At 41.9% G+C, this 22050-nt stretch overlaps 1 protein-coding gene across 1 annotated transcript in view; it reads left to right on the forward strand.

Moving 5' to 3' along the window:
- Positions 1-22050, forward strand: part of LOC138579692 (bactericidal permeability-increasing protein-like) — a 462445-nt gene that overhangs the window by 202357 nt on the left and 238038 nt on the right. The window contains exons 5-6 of the mRNA XM_069649930.1: positions 8375-8530; positions 16518-16581. Coding sequence (XP_069506031.1) covers positions 8375-8530; positions 16518-16581 — 220 coding nt within the window. The remainder of the gene's footprint in view (positions 1-8374; positions 8531-16517; positions 16582-22050) is intronic.

The raw sequence follows: 22050 nt of genomic DNA on the forward strand, positions 1-22050 counted from the left end.
CACTGGTCCTCTTCCATTACATATTTAAAATCAGGATCCTAACAAGGAAATGAAAAACAATCACTAATCACTCACCGATAAGAATCAAGTAGAAACCACAATATGAGAAGAGCTATAGAAATACATGACTCCCTTCACTTGTATTTGTATTTATTAGGTTTATATAGTGCTTTATGCCAAAGCGCTTTACAATATAACAACAACAATACATAGTAAACAAGAAGCATAAAGTTACAAAGACATAAAGCAAACCATCAAAAATAGTATGTAGATCAATTGACCAGTTATAAAGGAGGAATAGATAAGAGGAAGAAGAAAGGGAAGTAGAAAGGGAGGTCAGAGCGGGGGAAGAATACAGAGATAACAGGAGGAGGGAAGTAGGGATGAGAAAGAAAGGGAAGAAGAGGGGAAGTAGGAAGGAGGGAGATAAAAGGAGAAGGAGGGGAGTTAGGGCAGGGGGAAGAAGGATAGATTTCAACGAGGCACGGAAAGAGGGGTAAGAGGAAATGGAACGGATGGAGAGAGGTAAAGAGTTCCAGTGAGGGGCTAGAAGCTGAAAGGAACGGAAACGGAAACGAGAGGAAGCACAAGGGGAAGGAGATACTGTGAGTAGGAAGAGATCAGCGGATCTGAGGGAGTAACTTGTATTGAGTGCATTTGGAATCTTAGATCAGTCTTGCTTTAAGTCTACGAAGGGTAAGCTCCCTAATTCCTTTGCATGGATGCAGATTTACTTGGGATAAACCAATCAATTTCAGTAAAGATCTATTTTGATTATGAAATTCTGTAAAGTGGGTAGCTACCAGATAGTTATTATCTTTAGACTTAATAGAACCAAGATGTTCCAAAATGCATAGTTTCAATTTCCTCTTTGTGCTATCCACATAGATTTTCTCACATGGGCACATTAGCCCATATATTGACACCCAGCCCTATAATTTGCAAATCAGACTCGCTATTTGAATTCTCACCGGTCTCGAATGGCGATACTGAAAAAATTATCTCCAGTCTCAAACTGTCAAGATGCCAGGGCGATATATGTCCGGTCTCACTGACTAAAGATTGCGCATCTTAACTGACCCCATGTATGACCAGACTAGTCAACGCATCCTTCAAAATTGGCTCTGTCCCATCTAATCTCAAAGATGCCTGGGTCCTTCCGCTGCTGAAATAAGACCACTCTTGACCCTAACATACCGATCAACTACAGACCTATAACCACAGTACCCTTTCTCTTAAAAATTCTGGATATAGCAGCTTATCTCCAGATCCAAAACTATTTGGAAAACGACAATCTGGCCTCCGCCCAAGACATGGGACGGAAACTGCCCTTCTAGACCTTAAAAGACAAATGGATGTGCTAAAAGATAATGGGCCTCGTTATAAGTTTGCTGGTCTGGGAACTACGGTACCAGTAAGGTTGCCGGTACCATAGATCCCGGACTGGCAAACTACGAGTTGTGCTCGCGGGTGCCTTTCTGCCCGCCAGGTCTGACCTGGCTGGCAGAGCGGCAACCGCGAGCACAGCATTCATAACGGTGCCGGTGCATCCAGCTTCCCCATTCCCTTTGAGCCCATTGGAGCGTAATGACCCGGTAATTGCCAATTTCTGGGCGTGGGAAAAATAAAATGCCGGCGGCAGTCGTGGCTGTATTACAGACACGGCTACCGCCAGCCACTGGCATAACAGGGGCCCCTGCAGCCCCCGCGGTGTGGGGGGCCTCGCTAGCACATGTCCTGGGAGGGGGCCCCACTTGAAAAAATAGGAAAACAAATATTTTTTTCAAAATCTTTTTTTTTTTATTTCTTTTTTAAATTACTTTGCCTTCATGAAGATAGAGTGACTTCAAAAAGAAACAATCAGCCTCATTACAAGTAACCGGTAAAACCGCCAGGCTGCCGCCATACTTGCGCTTTTTTCCAGCATCCTCGAATGGGCAATTACCGGGTCATTACGGCCCCGCCGGACCTGGTAATTGCCCATTTGCGGGCGGCGGAAAAAAATGCTCCCCATTCCCATTTGATCCCCATTCATAATGGTGCCGATGCACCTGACATGCTCTGCTCACGGGTGCCGGTACGCCCGCCAGGTCAGACCTGGCGGGCAGGAAGACACCCTCGAACAAAACTCATAGTTTGCCGATCTGGTAACAACAGTACCAGCAAGCTTACCGGTACCGTTGTTACCGGACCGGCAAACTTATACTGAGGTCCAATTTCTTTTTTAAGTAATAGGGCTCCCCTCAACCCCATGACGTGTGTGTGTGAGTGTATGGTGAAAGGGTGCACACAAATGTATGGGTGACTGGGTGTGTGTGTGTGCATGTACGGTGAAAGGGTGCACACTTAAATGTATGGGTGGCTGCCTGGGTGTGCCTGCATGGTGAAAGAGTGCACACTTAAATGTAAGGATGGCTGGTGTGCATGCGTGTATATGGTGAATGGTGTTTGTGCTTGTGCCCAGGGGCGCAACAAAACCTACATTTCAGGGGGCTGATGCTTCAAATGTTGGGGGAGGCGCTAACTTCACAGGTGGTGGGGGAGGCAAACTTTTTTGTGTGGGGGCATTTAACTTCTTTACGCATTTTAATGAGACTATTCTAGTGCAGCTTCAATGTTACAAGCAGTTAACTCTCTCCTTTAAGTGTGAAAGAACCCACTTATGAACAGCTGTGAGAATGAACGGTCTTCTGCTCCCTTTCTACACTTCCAATCACTTCCCTGCCATGAAAGTGCTAAAACACACATCACAATTGCAATTGCCTAAAAGATTTGGCATTTGAATACGGGTACTAACAGTCAAATGCTTTACGTTAGTAACTGCTTGGCCCTTGTTAACCCAGGTGCCGTTTAACATCGGTGTCCTGTTCTGTCCGGCAACTGCTCTGAAGGTCAGCCAGGTTGAGTCAACATAGCCCAACATTACTGGGGCGAGTGCTGCAGCCCAGTCATCTGAATATTGTTAAGACCCTACTTGTGTTTAATGCCTTAATTACTTATTGGTAATCGTCATTACTCCTAGCCCTATTCTTTCTTGTCCCTGTAATTGTGTATGAGGCAGTGCTTGCCTCATACACAAGCACTGGGATGAGGTAGAGGTACATGGAGGTAATGCCTAACCTAGCTACCTGTATCTTCATTACTCCTAATCCCACTCTTTCTCATCCCAGTACTTACATATGAGGCCAGGAGCCTCAAACGTAAGCTCTAGGACAAGGAGGAGGGACGTGAAGGTAATTCTGGGCCAAGGAGCTGATTTTGGAGGTTGGGGTAGGGCATGGGAGGGAGAGGGCATGTGTGGGAGGTGGGATTGTGCGATAAATCATAATGGTTGTCCATGTCCACGCTAAGCAGGCATGGTATGTGGTATTAGTGGCTAGAGGGGCATTTTGGTGCAGCCAGTCTAGTTATTCTTCAATTTTCTATGACTTTTTTTAACTGCGCATTTCTGATAAAGCAGTCCTGCTAAGTGTAATTACCTGGCTAGATTGGCATTTGGGTGCTGCCAGTCTAGCCAATTCTTACTGGAGCATTGTATATTTTTTGGAACATCTGTGATAAAATGATATGATAAAAGTCTGTTATAACACGCCTGTACACAAGTGATTCTTGGCGCGACAAGCAATGGAGTGAAGATAGAGGGAGTGACAAGACAAATGATCTTACTAGGCCTTGTGTCATTCAAATCGTGCAAGTGCGAGAATGAGAAATGCAAGGGGAAAGAGAGGGGGGAGTGCAAGGAAGAAGGGCGGCGAAAACAGAGCTGTAATGCTCTTAGTAAGTGCAGCCAGGACAGTGCAGCTCTGGGTAGTGCAAGGAGAACAAGGGACTGTAGGGTTACAGTTACAGTCCCTAAGTGCGTGGTAGGCCATCGGCAGAGCAAGGGTGACTGATCAAGAAAGAGCCTGGACTCAGTGAGACTCTGAGGGTAGCCAAGCAACCAGTCGGTACAGCAGACAGGTAGGTCAGGTAGGTCAGCAGGGGAGGGAGAGAGCAAAAGCAGAGGAGAAGAGGAAAGTTTTGAGCTGCTTCCCAACATCAGGTGGTCCGCTAAAGTTTGAGAGGAGCAGAGAGGCCATTCCAGGGGGAGGCATCTGCAGAGGAGAGTGATCTACCACCCCCATTCTCTGCCTGAAGAAGCATCTAGCCCTTAGAGAGTTGGAGGTAGCCGGTGGAAGGGCTAGAGAAAAAAGGTATTTTGGAAGAGAGCGTTGGTTGTAGTGTGGGCCCGACCCCAGAAAGCTTTGTGGATAATGCAAAGGGCTTTGAACTTTATTCTTGCAACCACCGAAAGCCAGTGGAGAGATTTCAGGGCTGTAGAGATATGATCCCTGGGCATGTGGCCAAGGACAATTCTTGCTGTCCTGTTCTGGATAAGTTGCAGAGGGCGGAGAGTAGAGGAAGGTAGCTTGAGAAAGAGGATGTTGCAGTAGTCCAGCCTAGAGAGAAACAGTGCTCTGGAGACAGTGAGCTTCTGGGGGACAGTGAGAAAGGGAAGAGTCCCTTTGAGGAGGAGCAGCTGGTAGGTAGTGGGACCTCTTGACGATGTCCGAGATGCGAGGTGAGAAAGAGAGAGTAGAGTCGAAGATGACACAAAAGGTTTTTTGCCTTGCAGGAAGGCGAAGGAAGAGGGCCCAAGGTGGGTGGCCAGAGTGAGAGAGGGAAAGCATGGGCAGGGGTCCCAATGAGAAGGATCTCCATCTTAATGGCACTAACGTTGATATCGTTGGAGGTCCACCAATCCTGAATCATGGATAGACAGTCAGCAATGAGCAAGAGATGAGAGGAGCCTGAAAGAAAGCTGAGTGCCATTCGCATAACACTGAAAGTTAGAGGAGAAGGTAGTGATCAGGTGGGCCAAAGGGGCCAAGTAGAGGTTGAAAAACCAGGGTGAGAGGATAGAGCCCTGGGGAATGCCACAGGAAGAGAGAGAGAGGTGATTGAAAAAAAGGTACCAAGTTGGACCTGGCAGGGGCAGTCCAAGAGGAAGGAGGTCAGCCACTACAGACCCTGATCCGTGATGCCCAGGTTCTCACATAGTCGATTGATCAGGATGGCGTGGTTGACTGTATCGAAAGTCAAGGAAAGATCACAGAGGATTAGGACAGAAGGAATGCTGGAATCAAGGTTACAGAGAAGATCATAACAGTTCTTCAGGAGAGATGTTTCCGTGCCTCTGGCAGCTCTGGAGCTAGACTTATGGTCATGGAGACAACCAACAGATTCAACGTGGAGAGTAAGCTGGGAGATTGCCAGCTTTTTTCCAAGAGCTTTCCCAGGAAAGGTGTGATGGAGATTGGGCGATAGTTTGCCGGACAGGTAGGATCGGCATACTGCTTCTTGAGGAATGGGTGCTCAAGGGAGTGCTTAAGGGGAGAGGGGAACGTTACAGTGGTGAAAGAGTGATTACAGAAATTGGCCAAGGTGCAGCGAGGGTATCAATATGGCCCTTGATGGTTCTGGAGGAGCATGGGAGCACCCGTTTGGACGACACTTTCATGGATCGGACTTGTCTTAGAAACCTTGTCAGGTGTTGTCAGAGAGAAAGAGGAGAAAGGAGGAGGAGAGGTAGAGATGGCCAAAGGGGGGCCGAGAGAGGAAGAGGGAGAGGAAGAGGAGATAGCGGACAAGATGTCCTGAGTTTTGGCGGAGAAGTGAGAGGCCAGAGTCATACAGAGGGCCTGGGAGGGAACCAGAGAGGGGGAGACTGCAACAGGATTGACCAGTTCCATGAAGATTTTAAAGAGTTTGGCCGTGTTGCTCGAGGCAGCAGAGACCCGGGCTTCAATGTGTGCTCTCTTCTTGATGAGTGTTATTGCTTCGACTGGCATTTTTGTGCATCCAGTCTAGGTCTGTATAAATGTGGCCTGGCATGCTTTACTGTAATTTCATAACGCTTCTACACATGTCTACATTGTGCAGCCAGTGGGACATGTTTTCAATGTGGCATGGCATTTTTAATAGCAAAGCATTAATGTTCCTGTGCACCGTTGGTGACTTGCATATATTGGATTGGTGTTACCCTACAAAACAATTGCAAACACTCTGGCTTTTTGGCCAATTATTCTCAGAAAGTGTGCTGTATATTGCATTAAAACACATATTTATATCTTTCTCCTAGTACAGTGTGCGGCATGCCCTTCAGCAGCACGTTCATGCGTATTGTGCAAGCGTGATAATCTAGGCCGGCCCAGAGTGTGGCACGACCGTGATTTGTTGCCGAGATGGGGGGCCCCCTCAGCATGGCTCGCAGGTGGGCCCCCACATTTTGTGTTACGCCACTGCCGCCAGCCTCGTAATGAGGCCCAATGGCAACCTAGCTCTCCTCCTCCTGTTAGACCTCTCGGCATCGTTCAACTTAATCACAATATTCTATGCAATCACCTAGCCTCTGCAGCCCATTTCTCACCCAAAGCTATCCAATGGATAAAATCCTTCCTTTTGGATAGAACTACAATAGTTTTCTCACCACTCTCAGCGGCTGCACCTTCCCTGGTCACCTGAGGAGTACCCAAGGGCTCCTGCGTCTCCCCGACTTTATACAACATATTTACGAAACTCCTATTTGATCAACTTGACACCTACACTAATTATGCAGATGACACCCAAATTCTCATACCCATCACCAGCTCCCACATTGTTGACTCTGAATCACTGAACAAAATCTATCAAACTATCCAGGCCTGGATGGCCATACATGGGTTATGCCTAAACGATGATAAGACAGAACTCCTCCTCATGAGATCCCAACACCGTCCCAACAAACTATCTAACTCCTTTGATCCATTCAACATAGATGGCAACATTATCAAGGTGTCAAAAGAAGTTAAAACGCTCGTTTTTTATCTAGAATCATCTTTAACCCTAATGCGACAAGTCAACGCCACTGCATCTGCAGCAGCTTACACTTCCAAGCTCATTACTGCCTGTAGACCATTCCTATCACCTGACAGCTGCATCACCCTAGAGAGAGCAATCATATTGTCTAGACTAGACTATTCAGTGCTTTGTATGCTGGCAGTAAGACCCAGAATATCAACAAACTTCAGGTGATCCAAAACAATGCAATAAGAGCGGCTTTAAACATTCCTAAAAAATCCCACATTTCAGTGACCAGAAAGAACATTCGCATGCTACCCATCCTTGAGGGCATCCAATTTAAAACACTCGCCATGACACAGAAATGCATACACAAGCTAGCACCTAAATATCCCACAGTCAAATTCACCCCCAATCACTCCACTAGACCTACGCGTTCTGCCTACATGCACTGCCTTGCCACACCACGATTCAAGCGCCAGAATGCTGGTGGCAGCAGCTTCCCAGTGGTGGTTGCAAAACAGTGGAACAACCTACCAGCAACTTTAAGATCTAAAAGCTCCTACCGCGCCTTCTGCAAGCACCTCAAAACATGGCTCTTCACCCAAGAACTATCTAAATAACCCTTATGCTCACCCCTCTCACTCTCACTGCATCCTAGACCACACTGGTTAGCTCTATTATTTTCCTGTACTCTACTGTGTTAATGACTATAATCCTCTTGCTTCACTGTAATAACCTGCTACCTAAAACTGTACACACATTTATCACGAAGTACTGTATTTTATCGCATCAATGTTCAGAATAACTTGAACGTTCATGTTCACCTAGAATTGTATTTTACTGCATTAACTACCTAATCATTAATCTAACTTTGCAACCATGACAACTCGCACTGCTTGTTGTTTGTCAAGAAAAGCGCCTAGATGCCTTTGGGCTTGGAGCGCCATACAAATGGCCAAATAAATAAATCAAATACCACAAAATCAGAGTTAGAGTCCATACGCGAATTGATATAGTGTGTCCAAATATCTTCAGCTAACAAATTATTTTATTTGCCAGCTTTTTTAACCTTTAGGTCACTTCGTCACACACAGAACCAGTGAAGCTTTTGGAAAAACAGGACAGGTCAAACATCCACCTCTGGAATTACTTTTCTGCTTGTGCCTGTATAGCTGATTCATGATTCCTTCATGAAGAGTCATGCACTTCAGGAGTTAGGCATACAGTGTTAATCATTTAAATGGGGGATGTATGTATGATTGTCAAATGTATGTGTTTTATCTTGTATTGTCACTGATATATTGAAATTATATTTTGTAAAGGTTTAATTGTATAAACCAAGCACAATAAAAACAAAATGGGGGATGACAAAATGGTCTGTTGAGAAAGCGTGCCATTCTGTTGGAACTTGAACAGTATTTTTCTTGCTTGGAAATACAAATAAGGTATTGCCACTATCCTGTTATACATGTATCCCCAGTGCAGGATTTTCTGTTTAAGTTGTAATTCTGTCCACTCAATAACACCCAATACCATGTTTGCTTCTCTCCAGCAAAAATAAAGGTAGATTTGCTCTATCCCTTACTGGAGTGAACATCAAGGCCACACTCACCACATTCCAGGATGACTCCAACCGCCCAGGTGTCTTACTGTCAAAATGCCAAAGCAATGTTCAGAGAGCTGAAATTAAATTCTCAGGCTCACTCAGGTATGATGTACATGTTTACAAGAAATAGAAAAATAATAGTGTTTGAAGTTACACATGGATTTATAAGTGTCATTTGTCACATTTAATTAACATATTCATTCAGGTTTAACTGTTAGATTTTACAAAAATGATCAACAGAGAGCACAACAGATATAACATCATGTAGAATTATGGTTAATTAAAATGAAAGTATTCCAGGTGTTACTTTCATTGAGACGACAATAACAACACAACAATAATTTGAGTTCTTCTGTAACAGTGATTGCTGAACTAATCTGGCTTCTTAGCACTGCAACAGCAGGGGTTTTTATCAAATGTATGAGTACCCAATATGTCGGAATGAGGGGGATGTATGTCTGAGACAGCCCTGCTAAGAAATGTGAAGATGCAGGGGTAAGAATCAAACTCATGTGCTATTGACCAGCCAATAGTTGACTGTCGCAGAGCCAGTCATCATGCCCCACGTTCAGTTCTTGATCTGAAAGATCCATGAAACCTCCAGTTTTCTTCACTTCCGTCTTTCTCAGAAAAGATTAATCTCTGATAATCTAATAAGTCACCTGCATGTTTACTGTAAACCCATGCAATGCTAGAGCTTGGGATAATGTTACCACACATCCAATCTTATCAGTTTAAGTTACAAAGCTACAAATATTCCCAATACCATCGATCAAAGGTGTAATATAAGCTCTCCTACATTTTCTAGGGGGGTGGAGGGGTTAACTGCACCATTCATATTATTTAATGTTATTTTATGGGTTTTTGTTATTCTCGCCACTGCCATTTTCATGTATCCAGGAGCTAGCATAGATGTGAAATGGAAAAGGGTATTGCATAGGGGAGTAGACGACAATGGCACAGTGTTGTGTTCTTTACAGTGTGTGTAGAACCTGGAACAACTGTACTGAGTTGTACACCAGAGATATTTGTTTCCATATGGGAGACCCGAAGTGTTTGTGGTGGATCTGGGGCCTTTGGTGCTTTGGTCAATGGAAAGGTTTGCAAATTGAATTGATATGTGTAGCTCTTTGAATGTTTTGATGGTGTTTGGGAGTTTTTTCTTTAGTTGTTTGTGTTGGTGTATTATGTGAGTGAGGTTGTAGTATATTATGTTCTTACGTATTGTTTTTAAGCTGAGTTCATTTTTTGCTGGGACATGCTTGGATCTTTCTCATTAGTTGCAGCAAAGATAGCTTTTTCAGACAGAGTTCAAGTCTTTACCTGTGTTGGTTTCAGGCCATGTTTCAAAGTAAGATTAATGAGTTTAGTTTTTAGTGGACTGGGCAGGAGTGCTTCTCTGGTGGCAAGGTGTTTAGGCCATTTCCATTTGTGTATTCCACCACGTTTTTTCCTAGATTTTAGCTTGTTCCTTCTGTTGTTCTTGGTGAGATTTTCTTGTTTGGTAGTTGTTGGCTTTTCCCATGGTGGTAATGCTAGATTGGTTGTGCCAGTATTGCATGTTGTTCCAGGTTTTTTTCCAAGGGTTTTCATTATTTTTGCAGGTTTATTTCTTTTTGAGTGTTTATTTATGTTTCTTATTCTGCTAGGAGCTTTGATGGGTGGGAGTCAGGTAATTTCATGGTGCTCTATAATTTTATTGGTTGTTAATTGTTCTTTGTGCTGATGCCTGGGATGTATACTAATGCCACTTGTGTTTTTCTGTACATTGGTGTATCATTGTTTGTTAGATCCCTCTGTAATTACTGGATCATCTGTTGGTACTGGTGGTGTAAGAAGGACAGTGTAAGAAGGACAGTGCCTGTTTGGCATTCTAGTTGACACAAGAGGATTGCTGGGATTCGGGTATTGGTGGGGTAATTTCATATTGAGTATTTGGTCATTATGTTCATTCTAGTGTGATGTTTGCTGGGTGGCTGCCAGATTGCAGGAAGGTGGTGGGTTTGAAGTGCATGTAAAAGTGTATTCATATCTCATCGGCTTATGAGTTGTCACCTAGCCTGGTTTACTAAAAAAGCAGGTTTTTAACAGTTTTCTAAACGTTAAGCGGTCCTCTGTTGTCCAGATTTCTTCAAGCGAAGAAAGAGTTGTACTCTTTTGCTATGAGGGTGGCAAAAAGTGCACCTCTGTATTTGTTTTTCTCAGAGCTCCTGAATTCAACAAGAATGTCATGGCTAGATGTAAGGATATGTCTTGGTTGGTAGAGGGCAATGGCGCTTGAACAACTTTGTAATATGGACCAAGATGTCTTACTACTAAGAATGGGTGAACCCCTTTCTTAATACTAGGAACGGAATACCTGCAGCATAAACGTACACAATACAGGCCTAACAGAAACCTCAGAACAGATGCAGCACTTCACCTTGTAATTCAATTGACAAAATCAACAAGAATAGGGGGCTCCTCTTTCTCCGTTCAAGCACCCACCATCTGGAACTCGATCCCTCTAATCATCCGTCGCATAGAAGATCACCTCGCCTTCAGGAAGGCTCTCAAAACCTAGCTCTTCCCATTGACAGCCTGACAAACTCAGCCCATATCCTGGATGAATGATTACTTGCCCTGACAGGAATGCTGGGGCACCTGGGGAGTCGACAAGGAAGGACACAACTACACCCCCTTTTAATACATCTCAGTCAAGCCTTTATGATAAGCTCTGCAAGATCTTCTCCAATCAGGTGTCAGTCTTTCCTCATCAGAACGTCAAGCATGCCACCACAATTAAACATTGCATAGCTGTGGGCACAGCCCATTCACCAGCATACCTTTCAATGTACACTACTCGATTACACACACCCAAAACACAAATCACTTCCTTTTACAGAATACAGTTGAGACCCAGGCAAAAATTCAGACTAGACGTTGACATAATCTGACCCTCCATATTACTACTCAAAACATGTATCATGGCACCCATTCTCTCACCCAAATAACTATGGGTTGCTGCCAGGGACCTAGCCACTCCCTACACACTGTTGTGCTGGCAAAAAAGTGCATACATATTTTGGAAATGCTTTCTTCACATCTCTGACTATGGTCTTCCAAAGGGCTTTCAACCCCACAGCTGTTCGGAGCCATATCAAAGGCAGTGGGTGCAATACAAGTTTGATTTATATAGAGAAGAGGGAGAACAAAACGAAATTCAAAAACTTTTCATTGATTGTAATAGCTGTCCCAAAGCCCACGTAGATACCAATCACATAGTACGAAAATGAAAAACAGTTATACAAAAATACAAATACTTTTATTGTGTTAAAATCCTCAAATGTTAAAAGCCTGGGAGGAGTTATACAATATACAACAACCAAAATTAGCATCCACAATACATATAGTCTGTACACAGTACAATTACATAAAAACATCCATACGCAATACAAAACAAATCTCCCAACACGTTGGCCTTTGGATTCAATCAGTATATCACCCCACTGGTTTGTATTATACAATGCCTGACATGTTCCAGTCCCTAAAATTAATTCACTGAACCTTCTCAGGGGCACAAAACCCAGTAAAAATCTACATCGAATGATGGTTGCACAGCCTGAACTCCTCAGTGTTAACAAATGCCCCAAGCACTAGAGGGTAGAACGGGAGACTAGGAGACAAACAATACATCAACATTGTTAGTGGAGAACCACCACCATCGCCTTAATTCACAGATTGCTCCAAATTAAAGAAGCAATCAATACAGTGCTCATTAATGCACCATCAAACACCAAAGTTTGACTGTCATACCTGCTTCTAATGCTTGGTAACAATTTTTTCAGTGCGGTTGTGCACTCATGCTCCTCGAAGTAGGGCAGGAAATTGTGCCCAAAAAAGAAGGTCTCGTAAGATGACCTCTACCAGAACACTACAAACAAGTAGATAAGACCAGTAGGGGCATATTTTCCATGTGTTTAGCTTCACTTGTATATTCCCCATCCTCAAACATTCAGCATAGCCCACCTGTTTGTTAAAGATCCAAAAACAGTCAGGCGCCCGCAGGTAGGTAAACGTGCAATGACTTCACGATTTTATTTCCACAAGCTATCTGTGAAGAAATACACCAAGAAAGGGCTGTTACCCCAAAACACATATTTAGATCAAGCAGCTGCTTCAAGATCACTTACATAGGATATTTCCCCCAAACACTCTTTATCAATCCCTTCCCAGTGTGTCTTTTAGGTATACACAATCAAAATGATGTTTTCAAACCAGACAGCCCCTCCACACTGACCGGAGGGAACGCATCCATTTACACAATAAACATTTTTGTTTCTTTGAACAGGAAACCAAAGAGTTCTACAGACCCCAAAGGACCGGCGTGCAGTTACACATTCCCCCATGCTTAGTGATTGTTGCATAGCATGTTTCAAAGTAACCTGTCTATCAAGCCATATCTCATAAAGATAGGTATGGGACAGACTACAAGGCAAACACTAGCCGCAAAACGGAGGCGAGCTGTCCGATTTTCAATTGCAAGCAGTTTTCCCTTATGCATTAAACCACGTATTCTGCAGCGATATCCTGCCCATATCACGAAGATGTCGATAAAAAAACTCAACGATGTCCTCCTGCCAGCAGTGCCTCTTTTCACACCAAATACGTACACCCACTAATTGGGTTACATGGTTTAAGTGACTCAGCAAGGCTGCCGAGATATAAGAAAGACTCATGATGCAACAGTCATGTCTCATTGAAGGCACCTTTTTGGAGAGGGCAACGAAAATAAGCAGTGTATTGGTGATGGTAAAACATTACACCTAGGAGACCAGGGGGCCCAACCTCAACCAAACTTTTCAAAGATATGACATTTGTAAAGTTCATGCATATATTTATTTGCAGTTTAGCATGAACACTGTTTCTTATGCATTGAATAGCAGAAACAAATACAAATTAACATCTCCCACACTGATAAATGAGCTGTTACTCCAAATCATTTCCACATCCCCTATACATAATGGATTGCGATTTTGCAGGGAATCATCGCCAACAAATACATATTTAGGTCCCAATTCAAAAGGTCACATAGTTACATTGCCAAACGTGTTTTTTACCCAGACATAAATGCCTTTAGGTTTTATTGCATGACAGATACTTATTATTACAAACACGCACACAGGCGACCTTTACATCAGCTTGCTTATTATCTCATCACCCCAAATTAGCACTCATTTCGATATGGAAACATTGCGCCATTCAATATCCTTCTTTAAACCCACGATAAGGCTTTTGGTTTTGAAAATCAGCCTCTGTTCAAGATTCAGAAGTCTCTGATTGATTATTTCCTTACTCGGACTGTTGATCTTCTTAAGGATGACCCACTCGTGTCATCCTGGCTGTGTCCCTTTCCATATAGTGTTTGACGAGGGGGGCTTGTACTATGATGTTTTTGACACAGCTGCAGTGTTCTTTTAATCTAGTCTTACATTTCCTGTTGGTTTTACCCAAAATCTCAAGACACATGGGCAGACTATCATATAAACCACATTATCACTATTGCAATTAGTGTGTTCTCTGATGATCCATTTGACCCATTTCTCTCCTGGGCCAAAGTCTACTTCTGTAGTCTTCCTAGTGAAATGACACATGACACACACTGGCCACAAGCAGAATGCCCAAGCACAGGTGTAATTCCCAATAGTGTAGATTGTTTCATGATTTTAGGAGGTGTATCTGAAATGTCATTCCTCATGACCATATTCCTGATGTTTTGGCTTCTCTTGAAAGCTATCAATGGCATATCTTCTTTTTTATGCTCTACGAGATTTTAGAAAAAGTATTCACAATCACTAGACCTGTATCCTTTTGTTCTTTTTAGGGCCTGTCTTCCAAAAGGCCATCCAGATTGTTGTTATAGGCCCTCTTGGCCGAAGTTTTAACCAGCCGTCTGGGATACCCTCTACATATTAGTTTCTCAGCCAACATGTTTGCACTGTCCTCATAGTGGTTTGTTTTGTTGCTATTTCTTTTCAGCCTCAAAAACTACCCAAAAGGTAAATTGGACTTAATATGATTTGCATGATGACTATTGTAATGTAGGAGGGCATCCCGATTTGTGGGTTTAGTAAAGGGTTTAACCCATACACAGCCTTCCTTGTGAAAGACAGTAATATCCAAAAAGTCCAAACATCCAATTTCCGGCCCTTCTTTGAGGAGCATGAGTGCACAACCACACTGAAAAAAACTACCAAGCATTAGAAGCAGGTATGACAGTTCAACTTTGGTGTTTGATGGTGCATTCATTATCACTGTATTGATTGCTTCTTTAATTTGGAGCAATCTGTAAATTAAGGTGGTGGTGCTCCATTAACAACGTTGATGAATTGTTTGTCTCTTTGTCTCACGCTCTACCCTCTAGTACTTGGGGCATTTGTTTACACTGAGGAGACCAGGCTGCGCATCCATCAGTCGACGTAGATTTTAGTGGGGTTTTTGTCCCTGAAGAAGGTTCCGTGAATGAATTTTAGGGACTGAAATATGTTGGGCATTGTATAATGCAACATAATGGGGTCAAATACTGATTGAATCCAAAGGACCATATTTTGGGAGATTTGTTTTAAATTGTTTATTGATGTTGTTTATGTAATTGTATTGTGTGCAGTCTATATGTATTGTGGATGCTAATTTTGGTTGTAGTATATTGTATAACTCATCCCAGGCTTTTAAAGTTTGAGGATTGTAACACAATAAAAGTATTTGTATTTTTGTATAACTGTTTTTCATTTTTGTACTATGTGATTGGTATCGACGTGGGTTTTGGGACAGCTATTACAATCAAAGATTGTTTTCTCTCTTCTCTATATATCCAAATGTGGTTTCCCTAGTTAGTATGGAGATAGCCCTGCAGCACGTAGCCAGGGTCTGATCTGGGGCATATAACCATATTGTTATACCTCTGTGCAATACAAGTGCCATATAACATAACATAACACTGCTTCTCAGTTCTGTGGTTCTTTGCATGGTCTGCTAGAATCCCAGCAATGTTTGAAGAGTCTATCCACACCCCCTCACGTCTACGGACAATGCACCTACATCCTGATGGAGACATAGGACATGACAGGCACAATGACAACGAATGTCTCCAAATATCAGATCAGCCACCATCTTGATAACTGGAAATAGCAGTACTGCTCTCACTCTTCTTTAAGCCAAAATAAGTCAACCCTCCTCCTTCAAGATAGCCTTGCTTTTTTCTGGTCCTGCTGCTGTCAGAAAACACAATATAATAGCTCTAGCAAATATGCAACTGACAGTGCAACTCTCATCCAGAGAGAGAGGGATGGGGAGACAGAGAGAGATACCTAAAGTGTGATGGAGACGAACACAGAGAGAGAGAAAGAACTGAGTCTGTGTGAGAAAGTGAGAGATAAAGAGAGAGAGAGAGAGAGAGAGAGAGAGAGAGAGCACAAATTCATCATATGATATTTTGTTTAAAGCAAGTTTATACGATTTAGCCTGAATCTCTCTGACCAAAAACCCCTCACATGAAAGTTCATGAAAGTCTGTTTTGGGAAAAAACACATTTTGGGTGGTTCTGTTTGTAGCTGAAAATGTTTGTTCGTGCTTTCTTGAAAAGCTATGTTACAAATAAGTTAATTTGTTGACAGGTTGAATAGGAATGTGTACCATTTAATTACCTCAAAAATTGGTTGTTTGGACTTAATTGATTGAAATTCCCTCTCCTGTCATATACCTGTTTGTTTGCTCTGTCAATGTTAGTAACCATCTCATTTGACAATAAATGCTAACAAGTTTGTAATTCTGGGCATAACGTTTTGAAAAACGAAATGTAAATACATTAATAAACCAGATTATGGTATGTTCAGTCATGTTTTTTAGTCTTTTATAGTATGCCTTTCACCATCTTCATGACCTCTTAGACATGTCTAAGATGGGTTGGGTAGATGTTGGTTAGGTAGGAGTCACCCGTAAGACTGCTAATCAATGGAAGTCTTGAAAAAAATAAAAAATGAAAAGTGATGTTACTTGAGGCACGCTTATCAAACTACAATACATTTCAGCATTGTTTACTTCCTTCCTTTAGCTGGCTGTACAACCTTTTCTCTGTCTTCCTGGAGAAGCCAATTTGCGATAACCTCAGTAAAAGAGTAAGTATATTGAACAATGTTTCAGCCATCTGCAGGCATATTTGAATCATAGAACTAAGAAAAACTGTGTTATAACCTTTGTTGCAGAACCCCCAGATATATATCTATAGAATCCCTTTGCTAGGTTTCCCAATCTTCCACTGGTTAAAAAGCTACACGTACAGGAGCCTCCCCGCCCCCGCTAACCTTACTGTGCTTTGTCCCTGCTTCAAAACTAGTAAAGCTTCTAGCACATCCTAAACTGGCCACCACTGGTTGCTTATTCACAACACACTGGATGTGTGCTTGTTTAACCACCACCTTATGGTTGTCTTGCTTAGACTGTACTGGGATCAGGATGCGCCCAGAAGGACACAGAAGTGTCGGCTGGAGAGATAGGAGGGGAGCAGTGTAGTACTATATGCTGATGGTCAATCAGATATGTTTTGATAAGATATTGCAGAGAGTTAGCTGGTCGATTGTGTCAAAGGGTCTTGAGAACACCAGCAAGAACAAGAGTTGAGAATCTTCTTTGTCATTACTTGAGGTTTTGCTTTCTTGGTCCTGAAACATTTTCTGAAAAGGTAATAGTAGTTGATAAGGAAGCAGTTGCTGTTAGTTTGGTCTTTTCATTTGGCAACTGTTTCCTTAACTACCTTTCCAAAGAATGGTATATTAGTCATATGTCTATAGTTGGCGAGGTTATTGAAATTCAGATGTATGCAGTAGCAGATGTTTCATTTAAAAGCATCCCACTCAAACTCTGGGTTTTCACAGGATTTGCTTGTCTTATGGTGAACAAGAATAAATGTTCCTTCAAGAGTAGCTGTTTCCACTCACCTGGCTACTTGTATGACTTCGGTAAGGATAGTATACACATGGACTTAAAGTTGTTGATATTTGCAAATGCACCACCACACTGTGTTCAATATTCCTATGTTGCTCTAGAGTGGCAGTGGTCATTTTAGACATTCTGAAAGGACGAAGGAAGTCCTTTTGCCACCTTAGTTGACTGCTCTGTAGGTTACTTTGATCCCTTTAAAAATAGAAAGGACAGCGGTCTGTAGAATTAGCTTTTCATACACTTAGGTGAAACCACTTTTGCATTTATACGTTGGTTTGTGAACTCGGCTCTGCTCTCTCTGGTTCCAAACATCGACCTCTGCATCGTTAGGGTTTGCAGACTCTTGTTCCACTCTTTTTTTCAGTTAAAGTAAAGAATTGACTTATGTTCTTGGGTTTTGCTGCTGGGGAAATAGACGCTTCCACTGTCTATTACCAAAGAGATGATAATTGCAGACCCATGTTAAACTTATTTTTCTCTTTACTTTTCCCAAACACTGGCGGATCTGTGGACATTCCAATGACCCCAGTTCTTCAGAAGTATTCCCACCTGCACAACCATTCCTTCCAAGAATGTGAAACACGATATGGGACTGTTTTATGTATGTTTTTTTAATCTGTATACAGGGTTTTTATATTGCTTGAATACAGATATGAAACAACTGCGCACTGTACATGTCATTGAAGGTAACATATGAGGTGAGAAGGGAGTGTTACGATATGTAACGGGATATTAATAATAATAATAATAATTACTATTATTATTATCAGTATTATTATTATTCCGGCTGTTCCGGCTATGGAGGTGGGTCCTAAAGTTGGGATGCAAAGATGCTAGGTGGACCACCGTAGCACTCCCTGACATGTTCCCGACAGGCTGCGTATTGGGATGGGGAGATCAGCATATTTTTGCTGGGTGTTGTCACTCAGATGTCTGATCTTGTCTATTTCATCAGCAAAGAATGTCGGCATTGTATTGGTTGAATAAAAGCAGTCAGTGCTTACCCCTGGCACGTTTTTCAGACCCCCCCAGTACTTACTTTTTTTCAGCCTCAGTTTGAATATGTTTTTGTGTTTCGGAAATGTTATTATTTTAACTGAGAGTCGGTTGTAGAACTCCAAAAAGTAACAACAGTGTGCATTGTCAGGGTCAAAACACTGCTCCAGTCAGCCTGCATTATATTGGTGCAACTTTGCTACAGTAATAAACAGCAGCACTGCCACAGCAAGGTGGTTTGACAACAGCAGGACAGTCACCACCCAGCAGCCGCAACGGAAGTGCAAGGTAAGGGAAAAGGCCATTGTCGAAGAGGAGTGCCTACAATGAGTGTCAATCTATACAAGAAGATCTTGCTGCAGTGTTTGACGGGCAAGTTCATTAGGGAAGTATTTTTTTTTATTTATTTTGTCATTTGTTTATTTGAATTAACAACTTTTCAAATATGTTTCATCAATTACCATTCGCATATTACAAAAATCACAGGTTATACAATATTACATTATGAATACAAAAATCTAAAAAGAACAAGAATCAGTAAGAACAAAGACGATAAAAGTAAGATGCATATTAACATTCAACTGCATTTCAACAACCAAATACTTTTGCCAGTATTATTATTCAAGAATTTCGACTAAAAATATATATGCACTCAATGACTGTACATCCTGAGACCACTCTCTGCATTCTCATTCCTTGCAATCGGGCAGAATCATTTCTAAATATTGGACTATAGCTTGCTGTACAGCAGGCCGCGGATTTGAAAAAAGAAATTGCCATATTTGATCACTACCCAAATGGTTTTGCATGGTGACCGCCCTCTTAAAACATTTGTCACGCGCCACTGTTAATGCAGTGCATTCCACTACTAAATGCTGTAGAGTTTCCTTTTTATCTACATTCAAACAATATCTACAATAGTTTTGTTCAGGTAACAGCATTTTCATTTTGCACAATACATCCCGCGTGTACCATAGGTTTAATCTAAACGTCAAGAATTTTGCGCGTATGTTGGGGGAAGGGCATTTCACCAGATATTCCTCTATGACTCCATACCTCTTAGTGCCAAACAAAAAAAACATTGAAATCTTTATATCGAATACAATGTGTAGCATTATTAGCCCAATCTGATTGATAAAGTATCTGTGAAGTAATGCTTTTGCCCACATATGTCCATGAATTTACCATAAGTGGAAAGCATGTTTGCTCTTTGTTCTTTGGATAGATGATCAACATGTTAGACTTGCCATAGAATCAGAGCAAAATGCTAATGTGTTAAAAGAAATATACATTTATTTTATTTTGAGACGCTACTATGTTATGTTATGTTAATTGGTATCTTTAAAATCGTACATCTGCCATAGTCAGTGCATTCATCACTCCGAATGAGCCATTGGGCGATGGATCTTTAACCCCCAGGTATGTTGACGCTGAAATAATCAGCAGTAGGTGGTGTCAACATTGGACGAGAGCTGCCCGCCCCATTGAGTCACGGTATGCTAACAAATAGTTCTGCCGTGTCACTTACACATTTAGCACCAAAGACAGTATCTACAAATCTTGGAGTGGAATGATGGAATGTTTAACAGCTGTGATGGGCTCTCCTTCCACAGCGGATGTGCTTTGTTTTTTGTAAAGTAGTTGATGAGGAGCAGAGTTCATAGAACTTACTTAGGAGGTTTTTTTGTTAGTTGAGCGTTGCCCCATATATCTTCTAGTTTTTGTATAGATCATTTTATGTTGCAGTGTTTTGTACACACAACTTCAACTGAGCGCCAGCAAATCCAGAAAGTTAATGAGCAGAACCTAGAACCTATGGCAAGCTTGAGACGCTGGTTTTGTCCAATGGAAATGCACGTTTGAATACAAAGGAAGTCAATGCTACTGTACATCTAGTGCTCCTTATTTCTCTTAACCCAACTCCGGAATGACACACACTTTGGATCAACCTGATATGATCATTTTCGAAATCATGTTATCATTATTATTTGTATTATTAATTATAATATTATTCATTTTAAAAAAACAATGAGTCAATCAATCAATTCTGTTTTATTTCTCTATATAACACAGAACTACAATTACAGAATGACATCATTAAATGCAACATGACATTTCAAAAATAAAACCATACCAAGATCAATGCCCTTACTACTCCTTTTTTCATAAAGTGCTAACATGTGGGAGCAAGACATGCACTTTAAGAACCTAAAAATATGCTATTTAAAGAGGCAAGTCATGTGAAATATAAAAACAATACGACCCTCATTCATAGACTTTTCTTCTTGCTAATCCCTATTTAATTAATTGTTATACAGCGTAGCACATATGCTGGGAAGCGAGAACAGGACGAACAAATCTGATATGCACTGTGCAACTAGTCATATTTCTAAAGAACGAGACAATCATTTTATCTATGATCTCCTTATAAAGTGAGAAAAACAATAGAAAGTGTGTGCTAGCCTCCAAAGAGTTATTATCACATCCATAAACGAATTCCCACCACTGTTTGCCCTCCCAGACCTCCATGAATGTCATCAAATTGTCCTAAAAGAAACCTCCTTTGAGTATTGTGGCACCAGTCCAAATATCAATTGGTTTACATTAAAGTTTTCCTAAAAAGAAATACGTTTTTTGCATGCTTCCCTGCCTTACCAGGTGCATAACTTGAGATTTGGCTGAGTCAACTTTGAAGCATATTTTTAATAAATAGTTAGTGTAAACCAAGATGAGGCTTTGAAGGGCTACTGTAGGTCATTCTATCAGAACCTCATACTTGTCGTGCAGCAGAACCGGCAACCTACAATCCTTGCAAAGGGGAATTAACACTGACATCCCTTCCAGATGTTCCATCTATGAGTTAGCATAAAGGGAATACAAGAGGTGGCCCACAACAAAACGTTGCCTGACCCCTCCTTCTAAGGCAGCTGGAGATATTAATTAGCCATGTTCCCCAAATGTAACCCTGATGGCATTGTTGGAATGCAATCTGACTAATGTCCATGCAGGCTAGGTAGGCCCAATTGTACTAATGGGACCCATATTTTGTGCTGTTTCACACACCTTGTGAAAGGCCACCTTGGGTAGTCTAGTGTTTAGTTCATTAAGCACTCTGTCAGGTAGAAAGTAGGTTCCAAGGGCATGAATTACAGGTGCACTGATGGACAGAGATGATGGCAAATGTGCAATGAAAGAAAATAACCCACCGTGCAAGACATGCTAATTGCTAAATGCAAAAGATGGAAGGAGTGTTCTTCACGGCCAACAAATGGGAGGTGGCAGTAGTAAGATGTGCAGCAGTGGCGGTTGGCAGGATTCGTTGAAGAAGTAATATGGACGGTGAACAAGAACTGTTTGGCCATATCAGACAACATGTGTCAAAGCTAATGTGAACTGAAGCAAAAGAGACTCCAGTGAAGGTGCAAGCAGGAGCAGAAAATTAGTTTTGTTTTTAGGTTGTCAGGTCAATGAAAGAAAGGTTGAGCAAGCCTCTAAAGACTCTGACATAATTATCAATGACCAGATACAGAGTCAGCCCTTGCATAATCATACCAACACCCCTTCTGACCTAATACTAGGTGTGATAACAGGAAGTTTGATAATCACCATGCACACCTATTTTGAGTGTATATAGTAATGATTCAAAGTAG

Source organism: Ambystoma mexicanum, chromosome 3p (assembly GCF_040938575.1).
Source record: "Ambystoma mexicanum isolate Mex_15411 chromosome 3p, UKY_AmexF1_1, whole genome shotgun sequence".
In the NCBI taxonomy this organism is placed as follows: Eukaryota; Metazoa; Chordata; class Amphibia; order Caudata; family Ambystomatidae; genus Ambystoma; species Ambystoma mexicanum.